Here is a 21944-nt window from a genome sequence, read left to right as displayed (position 1 = left end):
TTTGGCAACTCACATCTCCACTTTCTCTAAGGCAGTGGTGCTCAACTTTCCTAATGCTGCGACCCTTTAGTACAGTTCCTCATGTTGTGGTGACCCCCAACCATAAAATTATTTTCGTTGCTACTTCATAACTGTAATTCTGCTACTGTTATGAATCGTAATGTAAATATCTGATATGCAGAATGTATTTTCATTGTTACAAATTGAACATAATTAAAGCATAGTGATTAATCACAAAAACAATATGTAATTATATGTGTTTTCCGATGGTCTTAGGCGACCCTGTGAAAGGGTCGACCACAGGTTGGCGACCTACAGGTTGAGAACCGCTGCTCTAAGGCATGTGTATGCGGCCGTTGAGTACACCAAGACTGCATCTCCAGCCCCTTCGGGCAGGAATCCTTGCTGGTCGTGCTCTGAACCATGGGTTTCTGGTCCCTGCTAGCGAAATTGAGAATGGGCGGGCAACTTACTAATTATACCTGGCTCTTCCCTGCCCAGGTTAGAAAAATGTTTAATGAAAAAGAAAAAATTAAGAGTATGGACAAATGAAACAAAAATAAGAAGACCTAATGAATAAGATAGGTAATTAGTTTTTTAAATAGTATTACGGGAGGAGAGAAAAGATTTTCAGATATTGTCTCCTGACTACATGTAGCAAATCTGAAGATCAGCAGACACATCCTGAAAGGCTGTCACCTCCCGGTGAGGGGTCTGCCCGGAGAGATCCCAGGCCCAGCAAACTGCGTGCAGATCCTCGGGTCTGCAGATAACCAGGGGTGCCGTTTGGAAGGCCTTGCTCACATTTATGTCATTACCAAGGCCTCCACTCCTTTGAGTTACTGCCAGCTCAGGCAGCCCTGCTGTAATCCATGGAAATTCAGTGACATTACTCTAGGCTGGCCCTGGTGTCTGTAGAGAAAAGGGACAGAGAGGCCAAGAGCAAGGCCGGGCGACAGTGAGCCGAGGCCTCCTAGCATTTCGCACCTCGGATGCCCCACTTCCCTCACCCGAGTCCCGGCTCTGGCCAGGGGATGCCAAGGACAAGTTGGTGGTAGCAAAGAGGCTGGCACCTGGGTCTCCAGGCCCCGGGCCCCATGTTCTTTGCCCACATGGGCACCTCCTGCAGTTGGGCCCTTTGGGAGAAACCCCTGGTGACACGGGGACCCTGAGTGCAGTTGTCTTTCTAGCCCGTCCTTCAGTGGCCTCTCCTATTTTGGAGGTTGAGGGAGGGCAGACTTTGATCCCAGGTCCTGCTTTCAGCTCTCTCTCTGGAACTAGACAGCAGATCATATTGCATCTATGGATGAGTTTTACTTAATCTCGTAACATGTTCTTTAACAATGGAAGAGAGCATTTCATACTTAAAACATATTGTATTTTTCATAAAATTCCAGCTTGGGCTTTTAGCAACCAGAAGCATTGGCAGCCCTGAGCTCATTCCTGCATCGCGATGGTCGGTGTGGCTGGGTGCACAAGCCCTCCTCCCATGGGATGTGGCTGCCCCTTTCCCACTGGCCTCCACTCCTTTGGGTTGCTGCCAGCTCAGGCAGACCCTGCTGTAATCCATGGAAGTGCAGACACCCCACAAGCTAGTCTAGCGCCAGGCGCCAGGACAGGAGAGCTCTCAGAGGGTGGGCAGGCGCTCCGGCGGGTCAGACTCGCTGGGCCGGAGGTCACCAGAACTGCCGAGTGTGCAAGGACATGCAGCTAAAGGGCATGGAGTCCAGGAGTCCCAGACTGAGCAAGGACCCCACAGAAGCAAGCAAGGTCTTCATGCCCCATCTTCCAGGAAGTTCTCGAGAGTTGAACTAGCCTCCTAGACCCTTTGATTGTAAATCAGTTCTGATTGGGGTTGTGCAAATACTGAGAAGTAGATGAACACCCACCGCCCAGTTTCTTGCTCCCCAGACTCCTGTGTCAGCCTGTGCACTGAACCCCCTCTCAGCCCACATTCAGAGATTCAAGAGCTAAGGCAGTGGTGGAATCAATCAGACTTTTAGGGTAGTTCTAATTCATCCACATTAGGGTGGGCATGACACGGCCCGGCCCTGGGCCCCACTGGTAAACACAGAAGAATGGAGAAGAGCATTCTTTGCTGGTATAAGAAGGAATCAGTGGGAAGAAATTGGCAACAGTCCTGATGCCCAGGTCGGGGTGTGCTCACTCTCCTAGTGTGGGGTGCTGTCCTGGATCAGGGGTGCTGGGCACTGGCCGTAGGGACACTCATAGACATTGTCAGTCCAGTTCAGAAAGCCCGGAGCTTGAGGCAGGTGGCCGGCTGTTCTCTGCTTCGGCTGAGCTTCCTGTGGATGTGGAACTAGATGCAGGATGAACAGGAGTAGGATAGCATATCCCATACAGTAGTCCCCCCACCCATGGGGCACCTGTTCCCAGTGTAAGTTATGAATGAGGCACAGTTAGAGATTAACTAACTAATCACGAAACAGAACAATTATAACTGAGCAGTAATAGCCGTTATGTGGATGTGGGCACTCATGTCAGGGGACCCCATGCTGACGTCCTCCTGTAGGCTCAGTGCTTCTGGGGCACCACGTCGCCATCGATCAGAACACGGTTTCTGCTCGTCTTCCACCCGAGGGTTTAATGCCTTCTCCACCTTAACTAAGCACTTACCACTCACTGTGGCTGTAACATTGGCAGTTTGAAGTGTGACAACAGAACTAGCTCGAATTTCATTTTCCTTCTTCAGTTTCACGGATAGAGGTTCTTACCATAGGTTTTAGCAATCTCAGGACACGTTTTTTTTAAATTCTCTCATTATGTCAAGAACTTTCACCTTTCCAGTTACAGGAAGCACTTTACAGCTTCTCTCCTGCATTTCTGAATTGCCAGCATCCCTACTCTTGCGCTTTGAGGCCATTACTAAGTAAAATAAGGGTGACTTGAACACAAGCACGCGATCCCAGGACAGTCGGTCTGATAACCGAGACGGCTGCTAAGTGACTGATGTCAGGTAGGGTGTGCGGCATAGGTACGCGGGACACAGGGCGATTCCATCCTGGGTGGGACGGAGCGGGAGGGCGCGAGATTTCATCACGCTACTCACAGCGGCACGCAGTTTAAAACTTATGAATTGTTTATTGTATTGTTTGTTTATGGATTTTCCGTTTAACATTTTTGGACCATGGTCGACCACAGGTAACAAACCACAGAAAGCAAAACTGTGGCTAAGAGGGGACTGCTGCAGTACAGCGGTACTAGATAATTATTAGTGTCGGCATTATAAGTATCACAGCTACGGCTCTCACCTGCGCATTTTGCATGTGCTGTCTCCTAGGCACTGTGATATTAGAATGGAGCGTTTTACATATATCCTCGCCACAACCTCACGGCGTGGCTCTTGTTCACCTCACTTTCCCCAGGAGGAAGCTGAGGCTGGGGAAGCTGGAGGACTTGCCCGGAGCAACCCTGGCTGCACAGGGGCTGCTTTTCCATCCAGTCCCCCTCTGCCCGGTCCTTGAGCCCCGGCTCCTAACCGCTCTGCTATGAAAAAGTGAAAATTGAAAACTGTATTCCAAAATGCACCCCAGAGAAACAAGTGTAGTAAATGCTCAGAATAATTCAGGACCAATCGTTTTTCTTTTTGAAAAATGATCCTGACCCACAGGGCACTCAGAACTAATCCTGTGACCTCCACTTAATCGGCATCACATCCAAGTCCACAGAACCGCCCACACATGGAGGTGCAAGGCCACAGCGGAGCTTGGGGGCGTCAGAGTCCTCCCCTCGGATGGGCCGCCCTCCAGCTTCACCAGGCTGAGTGGTGCAGGGGGTTCATTTCCGTATTGTAATACAGAAGCTGGGTACCAGGCTTGCGATGCCGGTTAAAGGAGACACCACAGGTGTGTGTCTGGCAAGTCACAGACACCCAATCAGGCCTCTCATAACAAGTGCAGTTGAAAAGCAGCCCTGCCCTGTTCTGCCACCTTATATCCGTACCTGGCACAAGCCTGGCACAGAGCAGGAAGTCAAAGGACACGGGACCACATTGAGTAGGAATTAATTAACCAAATGCATGCCCACTTTGCCCCGTCTCTAGATTTTCTGCTACATGTTGGCCCTGGACAGAGCTAAGTTAAAGTTGCCCCAGAATTATCTCAAATATTGAACAATGTAGTATTTTACTGGAACAGAAGATTTCTCATGTTACCTCTGGTTTTTTATTCTTCCAGTTAAATGGTGATTTTTTTTTTTTTTCTTATTAACAATGAGCAAATTACAGCCTTGGTGAAAATTGATGTTTTCGAACAGACAAGACTCGTTTTCATTTATTTACAGAATGTTTCACCTCGGTTTCTCTGGGAGATGCAACTATTTTATTTTTTTAACAGACTCTGGAATCAGAGTGTTTAGTCATGACATAGCTTTGAATATAAAACTGTCGTGGCTTAATGAAAGTCTTAAAATATCTCCAGAACATGATTTTTTTTTTTTTGGTGCTATGCTGCAAATTGTGATTTGTTCAGGTAATGAGGATTAAAATGGAACATTGTGGAAAGCGCTGATCACTTCCATTGGGCCCCCAGAATACTAGGAAAGGAACTGGGTGTCCTGTGAAGGTTTGCTTGTGCTACACCACACCCCTCCTTCAGTCACCCAGGCTCGAAGTTCGATCATAGTCACATGTTTTAGATAGATAGATAGATAGATAGATAGATAGATAGAGATAGATATTATTGATTTCAGAGAGGAAGGGAAAGGGAAAATCATCTATCAGCTGCCTCCTGCATGCCCCTAGTGGTGATTGAGCCCACAACCCAGGCATGTGCCCCAACCGGGAATCAAACCGTGACCTCCTGGTTCACAGGTTGACGCTCAACTACTGAGCCACTGGGCGATCATAGTCATGTTCTTAAAATGACTAGCTTGGTTTTGAGAACATCGGCTTAAGAAAAATGTAAGATGATTTTTCCCATTTAAATAAGTAGCACTTGAACAGTTCAGGTAACTAGGATATGGGAGCACCTAGTGGTTTCCGTTTGATTTCCTTTTCCTGGTAACTGAAGGCTAGTTTAGTCTCAAAATGGATGTGTCCTATGAATTCGTGGGTTCAGAGGCTGTGGCGAAGGTCACTGGACTGTTCTTCACCAACAGAGGCTCTTGAATCGGTAGGACTCCCGTTACCAACTTGCCATGAATGGCATTTAGGTGGAATCGGGCAACGGACGGCCCAGGGGCCACGGACTCCAGCCTCCAGGTTTCTGGGCTGGCATCCCAGCTTGGCAAACTAGGTTGGGGAGCAGCCTTGTGGTTTGCTGTGTCCTGCCTCAAACGAAATGGGGGAAAAGCTCTGCATCTTTGTAAAAAGATTCCAGGGGGGTTTCTCTCAGCGAGAGGTAAGGAGGCCAGTGGGGAAATGCCGCAGAGCTGCCGAATGCATATGGGGATCAGTTCACCCCAAAACAGAGCTGCTGCACCCGGCGGGAAACGTGCTCCCGGCTGACGGTCAGCCTGTGCCCTTTCTCCGTCCTCTGCTGCCAGCTCTGGTGCCAGTAAGAGAGCAGGTTCAGGGAGTACCTGGCTCCTTGATCCGCCCTCATCTCCTGGCTCTCGTGGGTCTCCAGACCGGGGGCCATGAGCCCTGTGAAGAGCCAAACCTGCCTGTTGTTGCTGCTGCCACGTCCATCGGGAATCAAACCGTGACCTCCTGGATGGCTCGGCTTCCTGTGGCCAGGAGTCCCTGACTCTGCAGAACTGGGTCTGGAAAGCCAAGATCCTAGGAACTCGAGCAGGAAATGGCCCTCCTCCTGCCGGATGGCCTCCTGCCCGGGGAGGCCCTGAAGAGGCAGAGCTGGGAGAATCCGAGCACCGTTCTGACCCTTCCCCGAGCTGCCATGTCCCATCTGCGAGGACACTCAGGAGCAGGGGTGGTGAGGAGGAGGCATGGAGGGAGTAGGATCCCGCTTCTCCCGGGTTATATCTGGGATCGTTGCAGACACTCTAGACACCCCGTTCTCCTTCCACAGACAACTAAGGAGAGGACCCCAACTATCCGCCCTTAGGGGGAATGAACCCTGCAGATGTGGGATTTGATTTTTTGTTTTGTTTTGTTTTGGTCTTTCCAGTGTTTTTAAAAAAATAACAGTAATTAGTTGCCAATGTCTAAAACTCCGGTGATTATATGTGAAAGTCTCTGCATTCCACTCTGCGTGAGTTCCGGGAGTGGTTGGGCCCGCAGGTGGCCAGGATGGTCCGGAGCAGCGCTCTGTCGTGGGCCGCTGCGGGCGACAGCGGCTGGCACCTGCGCGTCCACGATATAGCGAGGCCCACGGCCTCTCGAGCACCTGGAATGTGGCTAGAGCAAATGAGAGACGGAAGTTTTCATCTTACTGCATTTTAATTGGTTTAATTTTAAATCGCCACCTTTGGCTCATGGCCACTTGTTGCACAGCGGAGCTTACAGCTGCGTGGCGGGCACCCCATCTGGGCAGGGCGTGCCCCTTGGATCGCCACGGCTCCCACCAGGCCCGCTTTCGCCGGCCCTGCTCCCACTCTCTGCGGTCACGTCCCATTCGTTAAGAAGCACCATGTTTAAACAGTGTATTTTCTGAAACTAAATACTTGGGAATATCTGCCACTCCCCCCCCGCCCCTCACACTATGCTCTGCCCTTTATCTTAATTTAAACATCTGGATCTTATTCCCCCAAAAGACGCACTTTCATGGAAAGCCAGGAGTATGATTATAAAGCCGTCTCCACCAGAGTAAACCCTCTCGGCGTGAATGTTTCCTGGTCCCCGTTACTCGCTTCTCTTGGCCCTGGAAATGGCTCCACAAAGTCAGCAGGTAGGAGAGTTGCCCCCATGTCTGGACCCGTCGCTTCTCCGTACGTGAGCTGGAGATGAGGCAGCCGGTTAGGGGAGCAGGCCGTTAACCCCACAGCAGCGCAGCCAGGTATCTGCACAAAGGAAGAAAAAGAGCCGACCCTATAACTTTGTTCAACTGGGGCGGGGGGGGCGGGGGGGGGGCGGCGTGCGGGCGGCTTTGAGTTTGGCCAGATGTGCTGTTTTTATACAGACCTGGGTGTCCACGTCCCTTCCACTGCTGTTGGGAAGGCTGCTCCTGCTCCAGATGTGGCATCTCAGAGACAGCGCCAGCCCAGTTGGAACGGGAGGGGGGAACTGTAGGCTGGAAAGACCCAGGGGTCAGCCGGCCCCACCGCCTCATTTTAAGTGAAAGAAAGTCACTCAGAAAGGTTAAGTGACTTGCCCACAACCACAGGGAAGTTTCACAGAAGAATTAGGCCAGGAGACGGGTCTGCGGACTCTTTATCCAGTGCTCTAGATGGCCACCTCCCTCCCTCCTGTGTTAGCAGAAAGGAAACAAAAGTGAATGAAGCTGGCCTGTATGTCCTGCCTTCCCACCATCCCTCCGCCTCCAGCATTTTGCCAGAAGGAACATTTTACATTCAGCATGAGGGCCTTCCCATCAGGCGGCCACTGATTAGGGGCTAATTGCCCCAGGACCCCAATAGATTTCTGTCTGGTGGAGAGCAATCTGGAAAGAGGTGGGTTTCCCCATCACTGGTCCTGGCACCTGGTGGTGACCAGAGCCCAGCGAGGAAACACTGGGTGCCCCTGCCCGTCTTTGAGCCCCACTGGCCCAGGTGTAAGTTGCAGCCAGCTCCCTGAGAGAGCCCCCGCCCCCTTACAACTATCAGGGGGTAAAAGCAGGACCACCCAGCATCCAGCCCAGGAAATGAGCCTCATGCATCTTGTGCAGTGTTTCTGCCAACAAGTCTGAAGTGGCTCAGTTCCGAACTCTACATGAGAACGGACCGGTATGTTTAGCCACGGAACGGATGGGTAGCGGGCAGAAAACAGGCAGGGTTACACCTGCCGGGAGGAACATAGTTTTGCCCTATAAACAGAAACTTCTTCAGGAACTTGTCCTCAAGTAATGATGTGTGGGGGAAGAAAGCATTGAATAAGTTTCAACCAGTTAAAGGGAGTTCATTGGAATAGAAGGTCTCTCAGCTAGAGACTGCCCGTCAGGAGAAGCATGTGGGACAGAGGCTTTAACCACGTCACCGTAATGCCATTAATGTTCTTCCATTATATACATATACGCTAAACTCATATTTGATACATATATATCATGCGATATATATGTGTGTGTCAAATGTATGTATCTGCCTCAAATCATTAAATTAATCTGTCTGGTGTAGAGACCGAAAACGGGCATCTGCAAGCCAGATCCAGCCCCAGGTATGTTCCATGTGGACTTCAGTTCCTTACGGTTCACCAGTACAAAAAAAGCAGGAGACTTCACATACAGCCTCTAGATGCCTGGCTTTCTCTTTAAACAACAGAGAACAGCTGGCAGCCTCGCACCCACGTCCCAGCGTAGCAGTGATCCTTGGACACGAGAAGTGACAGTCGTGTCGTGGAGTGGTGGTGGCTGCAGCCCCACACAGCCCACTTACAGCCTCAGAGGTCAAGCCTGGCTCCCGTAGGCAATTGAGTTTGTAACTGTCACACCTCGCTCCCATAGGCATCTGAGTTCGTGACTCCCAGGTCAGCCTAGAAGGCTGTTCAGAGTGGAAATGTGTTTTACCAAAAGATGCCAAAAGCAGGACCCTTCACGTTTTGAAACTCACTCATCCACTCAGTGTATATTCATGGAGTCGTCCTATGTGCCAACCCAGGGGCAGAACAGGTGTGTGCTCCGTCCCTCTTAGTGTGCACGCCGCTGAGTAAACACTTTCCCCTTCTTCCTCTCACGGGGCTAGACACCCAGTGCAGCGGAAGTGGAAAGTGTCTGTTTCCAGGCACCCCGGTAGCTGCCTGGTTTCTAAATAATGGTAGCAGATGAGACTGCCTGTCCAGGCCCTCAGTTTATAGAAGATGAAATAGAATTAGGAGAGTAGGCCATCTCATTGGTGTTGTCGGGTAAGGTACACTTTGCAGTTACGCTGGCCCTCTGCAGGCAGTTGAGTCTTTCTGAGCCACCACCAGGCGTCACCTGTGATGTTCTCAACACATGAGTACGAGCTCCTCAGCATCCAGGGGCCACAAGCATGGAGCATCGTGTAGACTTAGACGACCAGCATCTCTCTGAGCAACGGCGGGATCTGAAAAGGCGTCTCTCCCTTTTTAAACTCACGTGGTTTACAGTTAGTTTGGAGGCATCTTTTCCCTGTTGTTCTCTCACAGCGAGGCTCTGCTGGGCGGAGTTTCTGTCTGTCACAATGTGAGTATACAGTGAAGGGAGAACCAAAGACAGGCCCGTCTGCTAAGCACCCATGGCATCAAGGGCCCAGATTGGCAGTGGACTGTTTTTATTCCTTTCTGTAGGTTTTACATGACACCTGGAGACCATTTAAAATGTTACTTGGCGGTGAGAGCGCTGTGTTTAAAAATAACGCTCACCCCGGTGCCAAATCGCTTTGGAGTCGGGTACAAATATTGAGACAAAAACCCCAGCTGTTATTGCTTTGGCTGCTAATTTGAGGTGTCAAATGGGAGGCCGACTGCTATACGTCAGTGAGTGAGGCCCCTTGTGAGATCACTGTTTTCTAACAGTGGAGAGTAATGGGCTAATCAGTGCAGCATCAGTTGCTTTCATTATATGCCCACACAATGGTTATGAGCTTTAATTTAAACGGTCCGCGGGGAGATGACGGCAGTGAGGAACAGGCAGCTCCCAGGATGGGCCAGGAGAGCAGGTGATGCAGGGCAGGTGGCCTCCGCCCCTCTTCTCCTCCCTCCCTCCGTCTCTCATCCCTCCTCCCCATCAGCCGCAGGGACTCGTTGCCTGCTCCAGGCAGACAGGAGATGAGCTTTGCTTAAGGATCTGGACTCTCGGGGCTTCTTGGTATTCCTGACAATTCCGTCAGCCGCGCCAACAGCAAGGGCAGCTTTGGGCAACACTGGACTTGGTAGCCAAGCCTTGACCGTAGAAGGCTTCCAGACCCAATCGCCCTCTCTCCCCGTGCCGCCTCCACTCGGCCCTCGCTCTCTGTGCTGAGCGCGCTCTGTTCTCCCACGAGAGGAAGGTCAGCTCTGAGCAGCCTCGGCAGAGAGGTGAGCACCAGGGTCCCTGGTCCCTGCCACCTCGAAGTCAATGAAGGCCGAGTCCACCGCTCACCTGTGTGACTCGCCTCCTCCGTGGGAGCGTGGGAATCGGACAGCGACGTCTGTCCGACAACAGTCCTGTAAGAGGCGGTTTGTGTAATGGTCATTCGTGTCCCGCTTTGAATATTGGCTCCGCTCTCTCTAGCTGTGTGATCGGGTAGAGTGCGCTGGTCTCTCTAGGGTCCAAAATGAAATGGCAGTCGTGTCTCGGGATGGTTAGAGAATTAGATGAGACGACGTGGGAAAGTGCTCGGCCCCGTGCCTTCAGCACCAGCACTCTCAGAAGCACTTAGGTCTAGGCTTAGAGGACTGGCCACTGGGCGCCCACAGGTGTGAGGACAAAACAGGACATCCTGTTGCCATAGCTGCCGATGACTCGCCGGGAGTCTCCTTCCTGGGCAGCGTTAAGGAGGGAACCACCGTAATTGTCTAGACTTAAGGAGTAACCAGCCTTGATGTAGGGATGATGGGCCAGGGCGTCTGGATCCTCACCCGAGCAGAGGCAAGAAGAGGGGTTCCCAGAGCGCCCCCAGGGAGGTTGGCAGCCGGGGAGATGGCCGAGGCACTCACTGTGGATGCCTGGCTTTGCAATTAGATGATGCATGCTTACAGATAATGCCGCTGCGTTAGAGCAATTACATAGTGTTATGGACACACGACACGCAGCTTACGCCCGGAGCCAGGGAGGCACAGTGATCAAGCGAAGGCCTAATGGGAGGAGACAGAGGGAAATGTCAGCCTATTAAGGTTGCCAGGGTGGCGTGGCTGCAGCTGGACGCAGGGCCTCCAGATCCGAAGTAGGTCTCTGGAGGGGCCAGGGGAGGGCCACACCTCACCCCTCAGTGGAGAGCAGAGGGGAGCTGGGGCAGACGCCACGCTGGGCTCACCAAGGGCAACAGACACCTGCATGGAGGGCTGAGCACTGTTTCAGAGCTCGGGCCGCTTTCTCAGCAGAAAACACTGTCCTCCCCACAGAGGCCTCGGTCCCAGAGGCAGCCAGGGGGCCGCCTGTACGCTGCCTCCACACTCAGCTCAAGGCTGTTCTTCGCTCTTCCCTCCTTCGGTGGTTTCCAACTCGAGCTTGCCTGGGACTCCTCTGTAGGGTCCCTTAAAACACAGAAGGCGCCCACCCCCACACCCCCAAGCTTCTGATCCGGTGGGTCTGGGGGGCCCGGTACCACACTTTGGGACCCACAGCCCACGTTCATTCTGCACCAGCCCAAGGTGGGTGCCCCAGCCTGTCCCTGAGCAGGGCCTGCCATACCCTGATTCCATCAGCCTCGCAGGTCTGGGCGCAGGGAGACCTTCTTCCAGGTGACTGGCCCGGCCCATTGCAGTGCGTCGCCGGCAGGAGCGGGAGGAGCTCTGCCCAGAGCGAGCGGCCAGAGGTCAAGGAACGCTGTCCGCATAGAACCACTTAGCAACTCGTTTAGGCTTCGAGGCCATACGGTCTCTGTAGCAACCACTCAGCCATGTGACACAAAAGCAGCCTCAGATGGTACGTAAGCAAGAGGGTGAAACTTTATTTACAAAAACAGGCCGTGGACGATGAGATTTGGCCCGGGGGCTGGAGCTGGCCAAGCCCTGGACAGGCCAGGATGTGTGCCACTCCCTCACCATCCGCCACTCCTGGGGGCCTTGTCTGCCGCAGGACCCAGCCTTTCACTGAGGGGCACAGGGAGGCACACACTTCTTCAGGCGTTAAGGTTTAATGTGTGCACCGGAGAAGCGATAGTAAGTTCGCTCATCCCCTCGGGCCCTGGAAAGGAGGAACACCCTCTTTCTAGCGCTCAGAGCCAAGAGCGGGAGCCTTGGTAGCAGTAGCATTGTCCAGAAGGGTCACTCTATTAAGGAAAACGATCCCTCTCCATGATGCTTGTATGCTCCACGTCTGACCAGACAGGAGAGAAACAGGACAGTCTCAGTGTAAAGAGAGTTTGTCGTGGGGAAGGGCTCCACGGGAGACAGTGGACGTAGGTGGCCTGTCTTTGAAATCCTGTTGGGGGGAGCACCTTATCTCTGGTTCATACTGAACTGCCCATTCAGTAGCTTGTGATGGTGCAAAAAGGGAGGCCCGTACAGTCCTGAAGTTTCATACAATTAATTTGACTCTGAACTTGAAAAATGCTGAATCGAAAGCATTTACTTGGGGGAAAGCCTATGACTTGGGTTACAGCATATCTTGTCAGAGTAGCTCCCCGGGAGCAGAGCAGGGAGGCTGAAACCAGACGCTGGAACTGGCAAAACTCGTCCAGGATGTGGAGGTAAATAGGGTGACGCCGATGAGGCCAGGACGGCTCAGCCCGAACCAGCCATCCAGTGGGGGCGGGTCGCTGTCAGGCCCCTTTCTCTTTCTGCCGGTTAATCGTTAAGGCAGTTGATAGAAGGAGAGGCGGTGCGAGGCTTGTGCGGTTCTCTCCAGCTTTGGGTCCCTGGTGGAAAGACAGAGAACAACCCTGCTGGAGAAACAAGCCCGCCCTGGAAGCAGGAGGCATGGGCAGGTGGGGAGGAACTGGGGTGTAAAGAGAGAGCAGCAGGGCCGAATCCTGCGGCAGCTCACGTGCTGCCCTGCGTCAGTCCCTTGCCTCGTGGCCTCAATCTGCTCATCTGTAAAGTGGGAGCCATAGTTGTGACTTCAAAGTGCTGCTGGCATCAAACGCGATGAAGGTGAAAGTGCGTTGTAAACTGTAAAGGACTAAACACGCTACTGTTATAACATTACCTCTGTGCCCGGCAGTGTGCTACCCAGCGTGCTTTCCGTGCCCATCTTAAGGGCATAGGGGTTGGCCGATAATGCTCCCCCAGAGATGTCCCTGTCTGATCCCAGGGACTTGTGATGCAAGGGACTTGGCAGATGGGATGGAGCCTCCTGAGGGGGAGGTGGGCCTGGATTACCCGGTTAGGTTCCAACTGCCCTGCATCACAAGGGTCTTCCTTAGAGAGAATCAGGAGGTCACAGTGAACAGTAGATGTGGCGACACAAGTCAGAGGCTGAATGGCTCGGGGAAGGGGCCCCGCACCGGGGAATGTGGGTGGCCTGAACAGACTGCAAAATTTTCTCTTCCTGATGGTCCCAGAAAAAAACACAGTCCCTTGGACGCATTTGAGACGTCTGACCCCCAGACTATAAGGACTAAATCTGTGTTGTTTTAAGCCACTAAATTATTGGTAACCTGTTCCAGCAGCAGTAGACAACACATAGAGGCGTCAGGCTTATCTGGACTCATGTCCTGGTACCACTGCTTGCTTCATCCAGGAAGCGGAGATGATGACAGAGTGCCTGCCTCATCAGGTGGGGGAGAGGTTAAGTGAGATGGCGCAGCTAGAGCCCATAGCCCAGCGCCGGCCTGGCATGCAATAAGCCCTCAGCCCATACGGACAGTTATTAGTATCATATCCTTTAATCACCACTAAGGCTGTATGCAGCCAGTGTGTTGTGATTATCTCCACGTCATGAAGGAGGAGACCTAATCGGGTTAAGGGAACGGGGCTGCACAGGCTACAGGTGGCAGAGCCAGAGCCTAACCCAGGCCTGGGCGTTCGAGGCCATGCTCACCTCTCCGCTCCGCTGTGCTGGACCATGACGCCTCCTTCAGATGCCAGCTGCTTAGGCAAGGGCACCCGAGCCAAATGGAGCACAGAGCTCCCTGCACAGGCCACGGCCGCCAAGGCTGGAAATCAAATAAATCTGTGTTTATTAGGGAAGCAGAAACTCCAGCTGCCCTGGAGATCCGCATCTAAGAGGTGACCGACCCTCCGCCACCCAGGGCTGGCCAGCCCCCTGCGGCAAATCATGGAAGTCTGAACACTGTGTTTAGTCATCTTGGTCCTGGAATAATTGCTATCATCGTAAATGTTTTATAGCCCTCATTACGGCTCGCATTTAAATATCAGTGTAGTAATACATTAATAAGTCACTGCTGCCGGACGCAGTTAGTCGAAGCCCTGCGTATAACTGCACGTCTGTTCAGCTAAATTAGGGCTGGCTGTGAACTCAGCGGTGCTGAGCGGCTGGGCCGGGCCGGAAGGAAGCCACTTCTCTGCCAAGGCATCTTGCTTTTGCCTCTGAGAGTACGGAGGATGCTCAGACTGTAGCTGGTAGTGGCGCTGGAACTCTGGGATGGATAGAAGGGGAAACGAAGGTGCCATTTAAGGTGTTCCTAACTGGGTGGAGAGGGGTTGGGGGTCATAGTTCCCACCCCCCAGGAAACTCCCTGCGGAGGCTGGCGCGCCGGTCAGATGGGAGTGGCAGGGTCTCCAGCCCTGTCTGATGAGATGCTCTGAAGGTTTCCTGAGTGGGTGGAGATGGGATGGACTCACACACTCGCTCACGGAAAAGATAAGCCACGGAAAACATGCAGCTCTGTGGGTTCGATTTCATAAAAGGCAAAGTGGTTATTAGAGTTGCAGAGTGGGCCGAGCAGGTCTGTTCATTCCTTTTGACCACGTGATGCGCCTAAAATAATGCCAGACACACAGTAGGTACATAATAAATATGGGAGGGAGGGGAGGAAAAGTATGCGGCTCTGTGCCTTTGCGTAAACAGACTGCCCCCTGGCCTTATCAGCCAAACACAGGCCAAGTATAGAGGGGGCGGGGGGTGGGGATTGAGGAACAGCCTGAAGCCAGGGGGATGGATCGCTGGGATCCTGCTGTGAGCTCAGTCACCGGGGACTGGGTAAGGGATCTGTGCAGGGCCCCTTGGGTGGGGCGGGTATGGGGACCGTTGTGTGCTGGACAAAGCTGTTTCTATTTCTGGGGGGCAAGGGGGTGGGGGTGGAAGGAATGACCAGGCAGGACCAGATTCTCTCCTCTAAGGTCTGCTGATGAAGACCTGTGGGTAAGAGATGCTGATCATCTGCCCAAGACCACACAACTAGGTTATACAAGACGCAGTTCGAGCCATGTGTGGAACGGGGCACGGGGCGGAAGTAATGCGCCAAGAAAGAATGCTGGAGGGCATTTTAAGAGGAAGATCGTGTGCTCGCCAAGAGCCCGAGGCTAAACGCACCTGGCGGTCCTGCCACAGGACACTTTCTGCAGGCGGTGCCTTGGCCATGCTGTCCCTGGGCCTCCACGACAGGCTCCGGTACCGGCCGTACGTGCCTCCAGCCCGATTTCATTCTCTGGCAGTCTCATTTCATGCTGACCCATCTGTGGAGTTCACATCTCTCCCTTTCCTTTCATGTACAAAGAACCCAGTCAGTGCGAATGTCCTGCTGTCGGAGTTGCCAGCCATGGCATGGACGCGCACAGGAAGAGGAGACCTAGCCCCTGGCCTCTCGGACTCCCTTATGATGGATAAGAGGAGCTTGAGGAGTCAGGATAACCTCTCCACGTGGCATCCTTTGAGTCAGTGGGTGCACGGGGCAACGAGAGGTGTCTTCGGCAAGATGGCGCTGGGTTCAAGTCCCATCTCCAGGGCTTAGCAGCCAGGGTCCCTGGGAAGTCGGCCTGCCTTTCTGTAGCTCAGCCCCCTCGTCTCTCACACGAGGGGAATGCCTCCCTTGTAGGGCTGTGTGTTACTGAGCGATATAAATCTGTTTCCTTCTCTGTAAAACATGAGTGGGGAACCTTTTTTCTGCCAAGGGCCATTTGGATATTTATAGCATCATTCCCTTAATATAATTCACTTAATATAAACGTATGTTGCTATGGACAAAGCTCCTAGATTTATTGAATTTCGAGTCCCGCCTGCAGTTGCCTTAGCAGGGCCAGACCAAATGATTTCTCGGGCCTTCTGCGGCCCGAGGGCTGGATGTTCCCCACCCCTGCTCTAAGATGAGGACAGAGAGACCAGCTGGCGGTGTAGGTGTGGGAATGAGAGCTGTTGTCATGGGGCACTCAGCACCTAGTCGGGATTCAGGACGCAATACTATTGCTCCAGGTGGGCCAGTAGGTACTGAGTGGGCAGCAGAGGGGCAGAGACATCACGGATTCCCTAATCATAGGGAGAGCTGTCCGTCTGCCTGTCTCTGGCTGCCCCACCCCGTGACCCGTGGTTAGGGATCCTTGGTCCCTCTTGCAGTCACATCCTTCCCTCCCCGCCTTCACGAGTCGCAGTGCCCCTCAGGCCGCCCCTGCTGACCATGTCCCTTTTTCCTCCATCTCCGCAGCACCCTCAACAACAACAACATCAGCCGCATCCTGGTCACCAGCTTCAACCACATGCCGAAGATCCGAACCCTGTGAGTAAAGCTCCCTGCTCTCCTCCCCCTCTGCCCCACCCCCGCTCCCCATCACACGCAGCCCACAGCGCAGCCGGGTAAGACCTACCGTGAGACCTCCCGGACTAGGACCTGCCCGGGGGTTTTCTGTCCAGATGCTGCCTCCTCTGCCGTTGACTGAGGGGGTGTTGGTGAGCGAGGGCACGGGGGAGGGAGGAGGGGAGGACCAGGGGTCATCTATGGTCTGACCCACCCTCTGCAGAGGCAGACCCGTGCTCTTCATCCTGGGACCCTTCCTGGGCTGTGGGAGATGGGACCCAATGACTCACCCTCTCCTTCGCTAATGCCATGCCCCTGGCGGTTCTACCCATGGCCAGTGATCACAATAGTTTCCCCTCTGGGGCCCGGGGAGGAAAGGGAGCCTTGGCTGCTCCTTGTTCCCATCCCCCCATCCTCACTGCCCTGCCCACCTGCCCCAGAGGGTAGCTGGCATTGGAACGCAGTAACTTGGTTCTTTATCCCTTCCAAGGTGTGTACTCAGGAGGCAGATCTTCCCCTGACGCCCCATTCAGAGAGCAGCTTTAGTGTCCCTATTACCAGGGGGTCCCCCTCTATTCAGCCAGAACCCCTTTTGTATATTTCTTTGCACTTGAGCTCCACTGGCCTTGCAAAGAGGTTCATACTCTGCTTTTCTTGTTGGTGGGTCTCAGTGGTCTGTGCATCACAGCTGTAGGGGAGAGCCAGCCCCCACGAGCTCTCAGCCAAATACATTTAGGGCCAAGGCACAGGGCCAGACTTCCTGAAGCCGGGGGGGGGGGGGGGGCGCGGGGCGCGTGGACAACCTCAGAATAGCCGTGGAAATCAGGATGAAGGCACATACAGCCTGGGCTCACCCTTCTACAGGGGCCGGTCATGGGGGCCCAGGGACAGCAACGCCTACGGGAGGTGTTCTGTGGCAGGATCTCCTTTCCCACTAGTTAAGCAGGTGCTTTTTGCCTTGGGCTCTTGGCGAGCACAATATCTTCCACTGAAAATGCCCTCTAGCATCTTCTATCGTGTGCATTACCTCTGCCCCATGACCTGATCCACACATGGTTAGCCCCGGGGCATCTCTTGCCTCCTCTGTGAATGTAAAGTGCCTGGCATGGAGTGGACAGTAACTGATATTAATGGTTTATTATTATTATCATCATGGTCATTGGTATCATCACTATTTAGCCAGAGATCTGGACTGCAAGTACTAAGCACCTAGCTTACCCATGGCCCCTAAGCAACATGGAATCCACAAAGGTTTGAAAATCCTTAGAGCAGTGGTTCCCAAAGTGGGGTCCCTAGACCAGCGGTGGCCAACCTGTGGTCCGCAGACCTCTGGTGGTCTGTGAGGTCCGAAAGGTTGGCAACCACTGGTTTAAGGAAACCTTTGGAGTAGCGGTCACCAACCGGTGGTCCACGGACCGCTGGCGGTCCATGAGGTCTGAAAGGTTGGCGACTGCTGCCCTAGACTACTAGGGCCAACATCACCTGGAAATTGTTAAAAACAAAAAACAAACAAACAAAAAAATACTCCAGGCCCCACCCAGCCCCAAGGAATCAGATTTCCTGGGGCAGGCCCCGCCATCTGTTCTTCACTAGCCCTCCAGGAGCTTTCAATGCTCAAAGGATGCTCATAAGCATTGAGGACCCCCTGCCAGGGTGAAAAAGTGACCTTATCTCAGGTGGGAATAAAGTGGAGACCGATGGAGCAGTGTGTGAGGAAACAATGCAGAGTATGCTAGGGCTCCAAGTGGAAGTCATGCAGACCTGAGAGTAAGTGCAAGGGGTGGCGCTTCCTCTGGGCAATTGCTCCATCTCTCTGTGCTTCACAGACAGCGAGTGAAATGCTTGCCTCCGAGCTGTTGGGAGAATGCAGTGCACTGAGGTGTGTCTGGTCATGGTGTGCACTCAACCAATACTAGTTGTTATGAAGAAGAAGAATCCGGGTCCAGGTTCCATCACTGTTCCCCAGCCCTTCCTTTGATCCCTCGTATGATAACATAATTCAGCCAAGAAAATCCATCCCTTTCCCCCCGCTTTAAAATGGGACGGTGCACTGACGGAGTTTGAAGGAGAAACCATTGGGTCTTCAAAGACCTTTTCAAAGTCCCCATCAAATCACCAATGGGCTGGAGAAGAGTGTGGCCAGGGCTGTGGGTCTCAGGGTGCTGGGCCTGTGTCCCCAGGCGAGTGGGTTGCCTAGGAGAAATATGGCTTTTCCCTGCAGAAATCAGCAGCCAGCTCCTGGGGCTGCTCCCCTGTGACTTCTGCTTCCCCTCTTGTTACCTTCAGTATAGGAGCAGCAGTAGCGGAGGTTGGGCTGGGTCCATAGGACAGTGGGGGGAGGGAGGCAGGGAGTTGCCAGGTCTGGATCTCGGGCACTTTGTTTGGGGATATGGGGTCTGGGAAAAGGATGGAAGAGTTTATTCTCCTTGTTTCTGTTGTCATTCTTCCCTGTGGTCCTGAACACTCATCTGATGAGTTCAAATCAATCAATCAGTCTCGTCTGCTCCCTTTGCTCCCTGCCTTGTGCCATTTTCTCTTTCATTTAATTTCAGAGATGGCTCTGTGCAGAGCTCCCTGGAGACTTGAGCTGACTAATCCCCTTCCCTGTGATTAAGGGGGTTGGTGGGGGGCTGGTGCTGGAGAAGGGGGGAGGGGAGAGAGGAAGGAAGTCATAAATGGGATTTCTAAAGGAAAGCTTTTATATTGAATTCAGAAAGCCACATTTTATAGAAAATGAACACTGACTCCCTCTAAAAGGATTTGCTGGAAATTTAATTTAGCGTCTGTGGCTAAAAGGCACCTATTACAAATTGGCATTTGTATCCATTCACCTTATCTTCTGTGAAGGTGGTTTTGCCGACCTGGAGTATGGCGTTTCTGTCAGCAAAGCCCGCACGACCACGTGCAGGAAGCACCCAGCCACCTTGATGCCTTGGGCAGGGCCCCAGGTTGGGAGAAGGAGTCGGAGGCTCATCTCCTCCCAATAATAAGTTGTTCCAACATCACAGTGTGCCAGGCCTTGTACTGAGCACTCACCAGGAATCATTTCAATCCTCACAGCAACCGCGGGAAGGGGGCATCGTTAATACTCCCATTTTACAGAGGGTAACCCTGAGGCCCAGAGTTAAATCACCGCCCCACCTCTGCAAAGTCACATTCAGAAAGCACAGAGCCAGTGTTACATCCAGGCAGTGTGACCTCAGAGCTTGAGCGCATCCTGTTCAGCAGAGGAACAGGTCCCAGATGGGCCAAGGCAGGTGACCGGAGCTTCTGTGTCGCCCCCATGTCATTGCCGACCCAACCCACCAAGATTATTGAAAGTCATTAAAATCATTTCCTTCTCCCTCCAGAGGGTGAGGAATGCTCCTCCTGGCAGCGTAGGCTCACATTGGGGGTGACACTACTCAACCTGGTCTCCCCAACATGATATGAAGGGCGGCATGAAAGAGCCTGCCCAGCTGGGCTCTCCCAGCATTCCTGGTGGGTAAGAGTGCAGCAGGGGGGAAACTGAGTCCACCAACCATCCCAGGCTTTTGACAAGAGCCTTCACGTGGCTTCCAGGTCATTTTTGGTCACCTCTTCTCCAGGGTCCCCCTTGGGAGAGGAGAGACCCCTACAAAGACAGACTAAGGATCAGGGAGCAAGGTTCAGGGGAGAGGTGGCTGGGGTTGTCCGTCGGGAATTCAGGCAGCACCCACCTAATCGAATCTTCCAAAAGGGGGACCTCTGACATTTTGATTATCTCAGAAAGTAATCTGCTCAGCAAGGATCCGACTCACCTAAACCTCATTTCTGTTCCTGCATTGATCTCTTACCCTGATTGGAACCGACAGGAATTCGTTCTCATTGATCCGGCTCGTGGGCCCACTCTCGTTGGCTCAACGTGAACCTCTGTGTCCTCTGCTTCCATTCCACGGCCTTTCCTGAGGAAAGCCAAACTCTCACACAAAGGCTCCCTCCTGGCACACAGGACCGGCCCTCAGCCTGTGTGTGCCACCAGCCTGCCTCCCAGCAGACCACCATTTCATCATCCCAGGCAGCCTAGGCCCTTGGGGGCAGGGGGGTGGCCATGGAGTCCCCGCTCTCTCCCGGCAGCTCGCTGATGGGTCAGGAGACAGACCACTGTCACTCATGCGGCCCTTTTCCAGGAAGTCCCTCTCCTCATGCTCTTTAGGAAAGAGGGACCTGCAAGCTCATGCCAGGCCCAAAGGGGTCATCTTTGTTGAATAGACAGTGGTCTTGCGTTCCCTCTTGAAACTGAGGTCCTTCCCCAACTTAGGACTTTGCCTCCCCAACCCCTCCCACCTGTCGCATCTCTTTCTAGAGCGCCTTTAGCAGCATGGGGGTTAGTAGGCAGTGGGAGGGGGGTGTCTGAGCTTTAAGCTCACAAGGGAAAATTGCTTGGGGCCCATGATAGGCACTGTGTCTTGGACTTAGGAGCCTATTAAAATGTGTTTGACCTTAATTATTGGCTCTGGAGTCCAAAAAGAAAATTGCACCATCAAAATTAATCATCTAATCTAATAAAAGACAAACATGCAAATTGACCATACCTTCACTATGCCTTAAGCCATGCCCACCAGCCAATCAGAGCAACTATATGCAAATTAACCCAACCAAGATGGTGGCCAGCAGCCATGGAGCTGGAGCGAGCAGGAGGCTTGATTGCTCCAGTGATGGAGGAACCCAAGCTTCCCACCCATCCTGGCCAGCTCTGAGCTCCCCTGAAGGCAAAAAAGTTTCAATTATAGAAGGTAAATAAATCTCAGAATAAAAAAAAAGAAAAAAAGGAGAGGCTGGGAGCTTCCGTCGCCAGGGGGCTTGGCCAGCCTGAAAATGGCCCTCAGTCCCTCACCCAGACTGGCCAGGCACCCCAGTGGGGACCCCCAACCCTAAAGGGGGTGTGGGCAGCCTGAAAACAGGCATCAGCCCCTCACCCAGGATGGCCAAACCTCCATGGATTGAGGTTCCCCACTGGGGGGGGGGGGGCTTGACTAGCCTGCAAACAGCCATCAGCCCCTCACCCAGGCTGGCCAGACACCCCAGTGGGGACCCCCACCCTGAAGGGAGCAGGCCTAAGCCAGCAGGTGGTCATCCCCTGAGGGGTCCCAGACTGCGAGAGGGCACAGGCCAGGCTGAGGGACCCCCCGACCCTGAGTGCACAAATTTTTGTGCACTGGGCCTCTAGTTTTAAAATAAAAATCTTTTAAAATATTTTCAGCAGAAAAATATGACATTCTATGTGGGAACCACATTCATTTAGTTTGTCTGGTATGATGGGCTGTGGGCCCCCTAGCCTGCAAGACCCCCACTGGACCTGACCGGCCAGAGGTTCGCTTCCATGGGGGGCACAAGTGAGCTGCCATTGGCCAACAGTTAGCAATGTTGACCTTGTGCTAAGTGGAGGGTGGTCAAGAGCCCTTCCGCTCTCTCCACTTCAGGCAGAGGTGGCCTGGCCACTGCTCCTGCCGGCCCTCAGTCTCATGACTGGACACCGAGTGGAAGTCCCCGACACTGCCGGCTGATTAGCATGCCCAGGGCTGGGTGTTTGACATTTGCATCGGAAAGCCAAGTGTATGGCAAGCTGATGTGACTTAAATTCCTACCACCACTCCCAATGACCTGGGCTGGTGGAACGA

General features: G+C 53.1%; 1 protein-coding gene across 1 annotated transcript in view; it reads left to right on the top strand.

Annotated features, from left to right (window-relative positions):
- The window catches only part of SLIT3 (slit guidance ligand 3), a 536168-nt gene that overhangs the window by 409695 nt on the left and 104529 nt on the right, over positions 1-21944 (top strand). Inside the window, exon 7 of the mRNA XM_081092174.1 lies at positions 16216-16287. Coding sequence (XP_080948300.1) covers positions 16216-16287 — 72 coding nt within the window. The remainder of the gene's footprint in view (positions 1-16215; positions 16288-21944) is intronic.

This window comes from Myotis nattereri (assembly GCF_964212035.1).
Source record: "Myotis nattereri genome assembly, chromosome: 5".
In the NCBI taxonomy this organism is placed as follows: domain Eukaryota; kingdom Metazoa; phylum Chordata; class Mammalia; order Chiroptera; family Vespertilionidae; genus Myotis; species Myotis nattereri.
The sequence above is the reverse complement of the archived record's forward strand: the minus strand, read 5'-3'. Positions and strand labels throughout refer to the sequence as shown.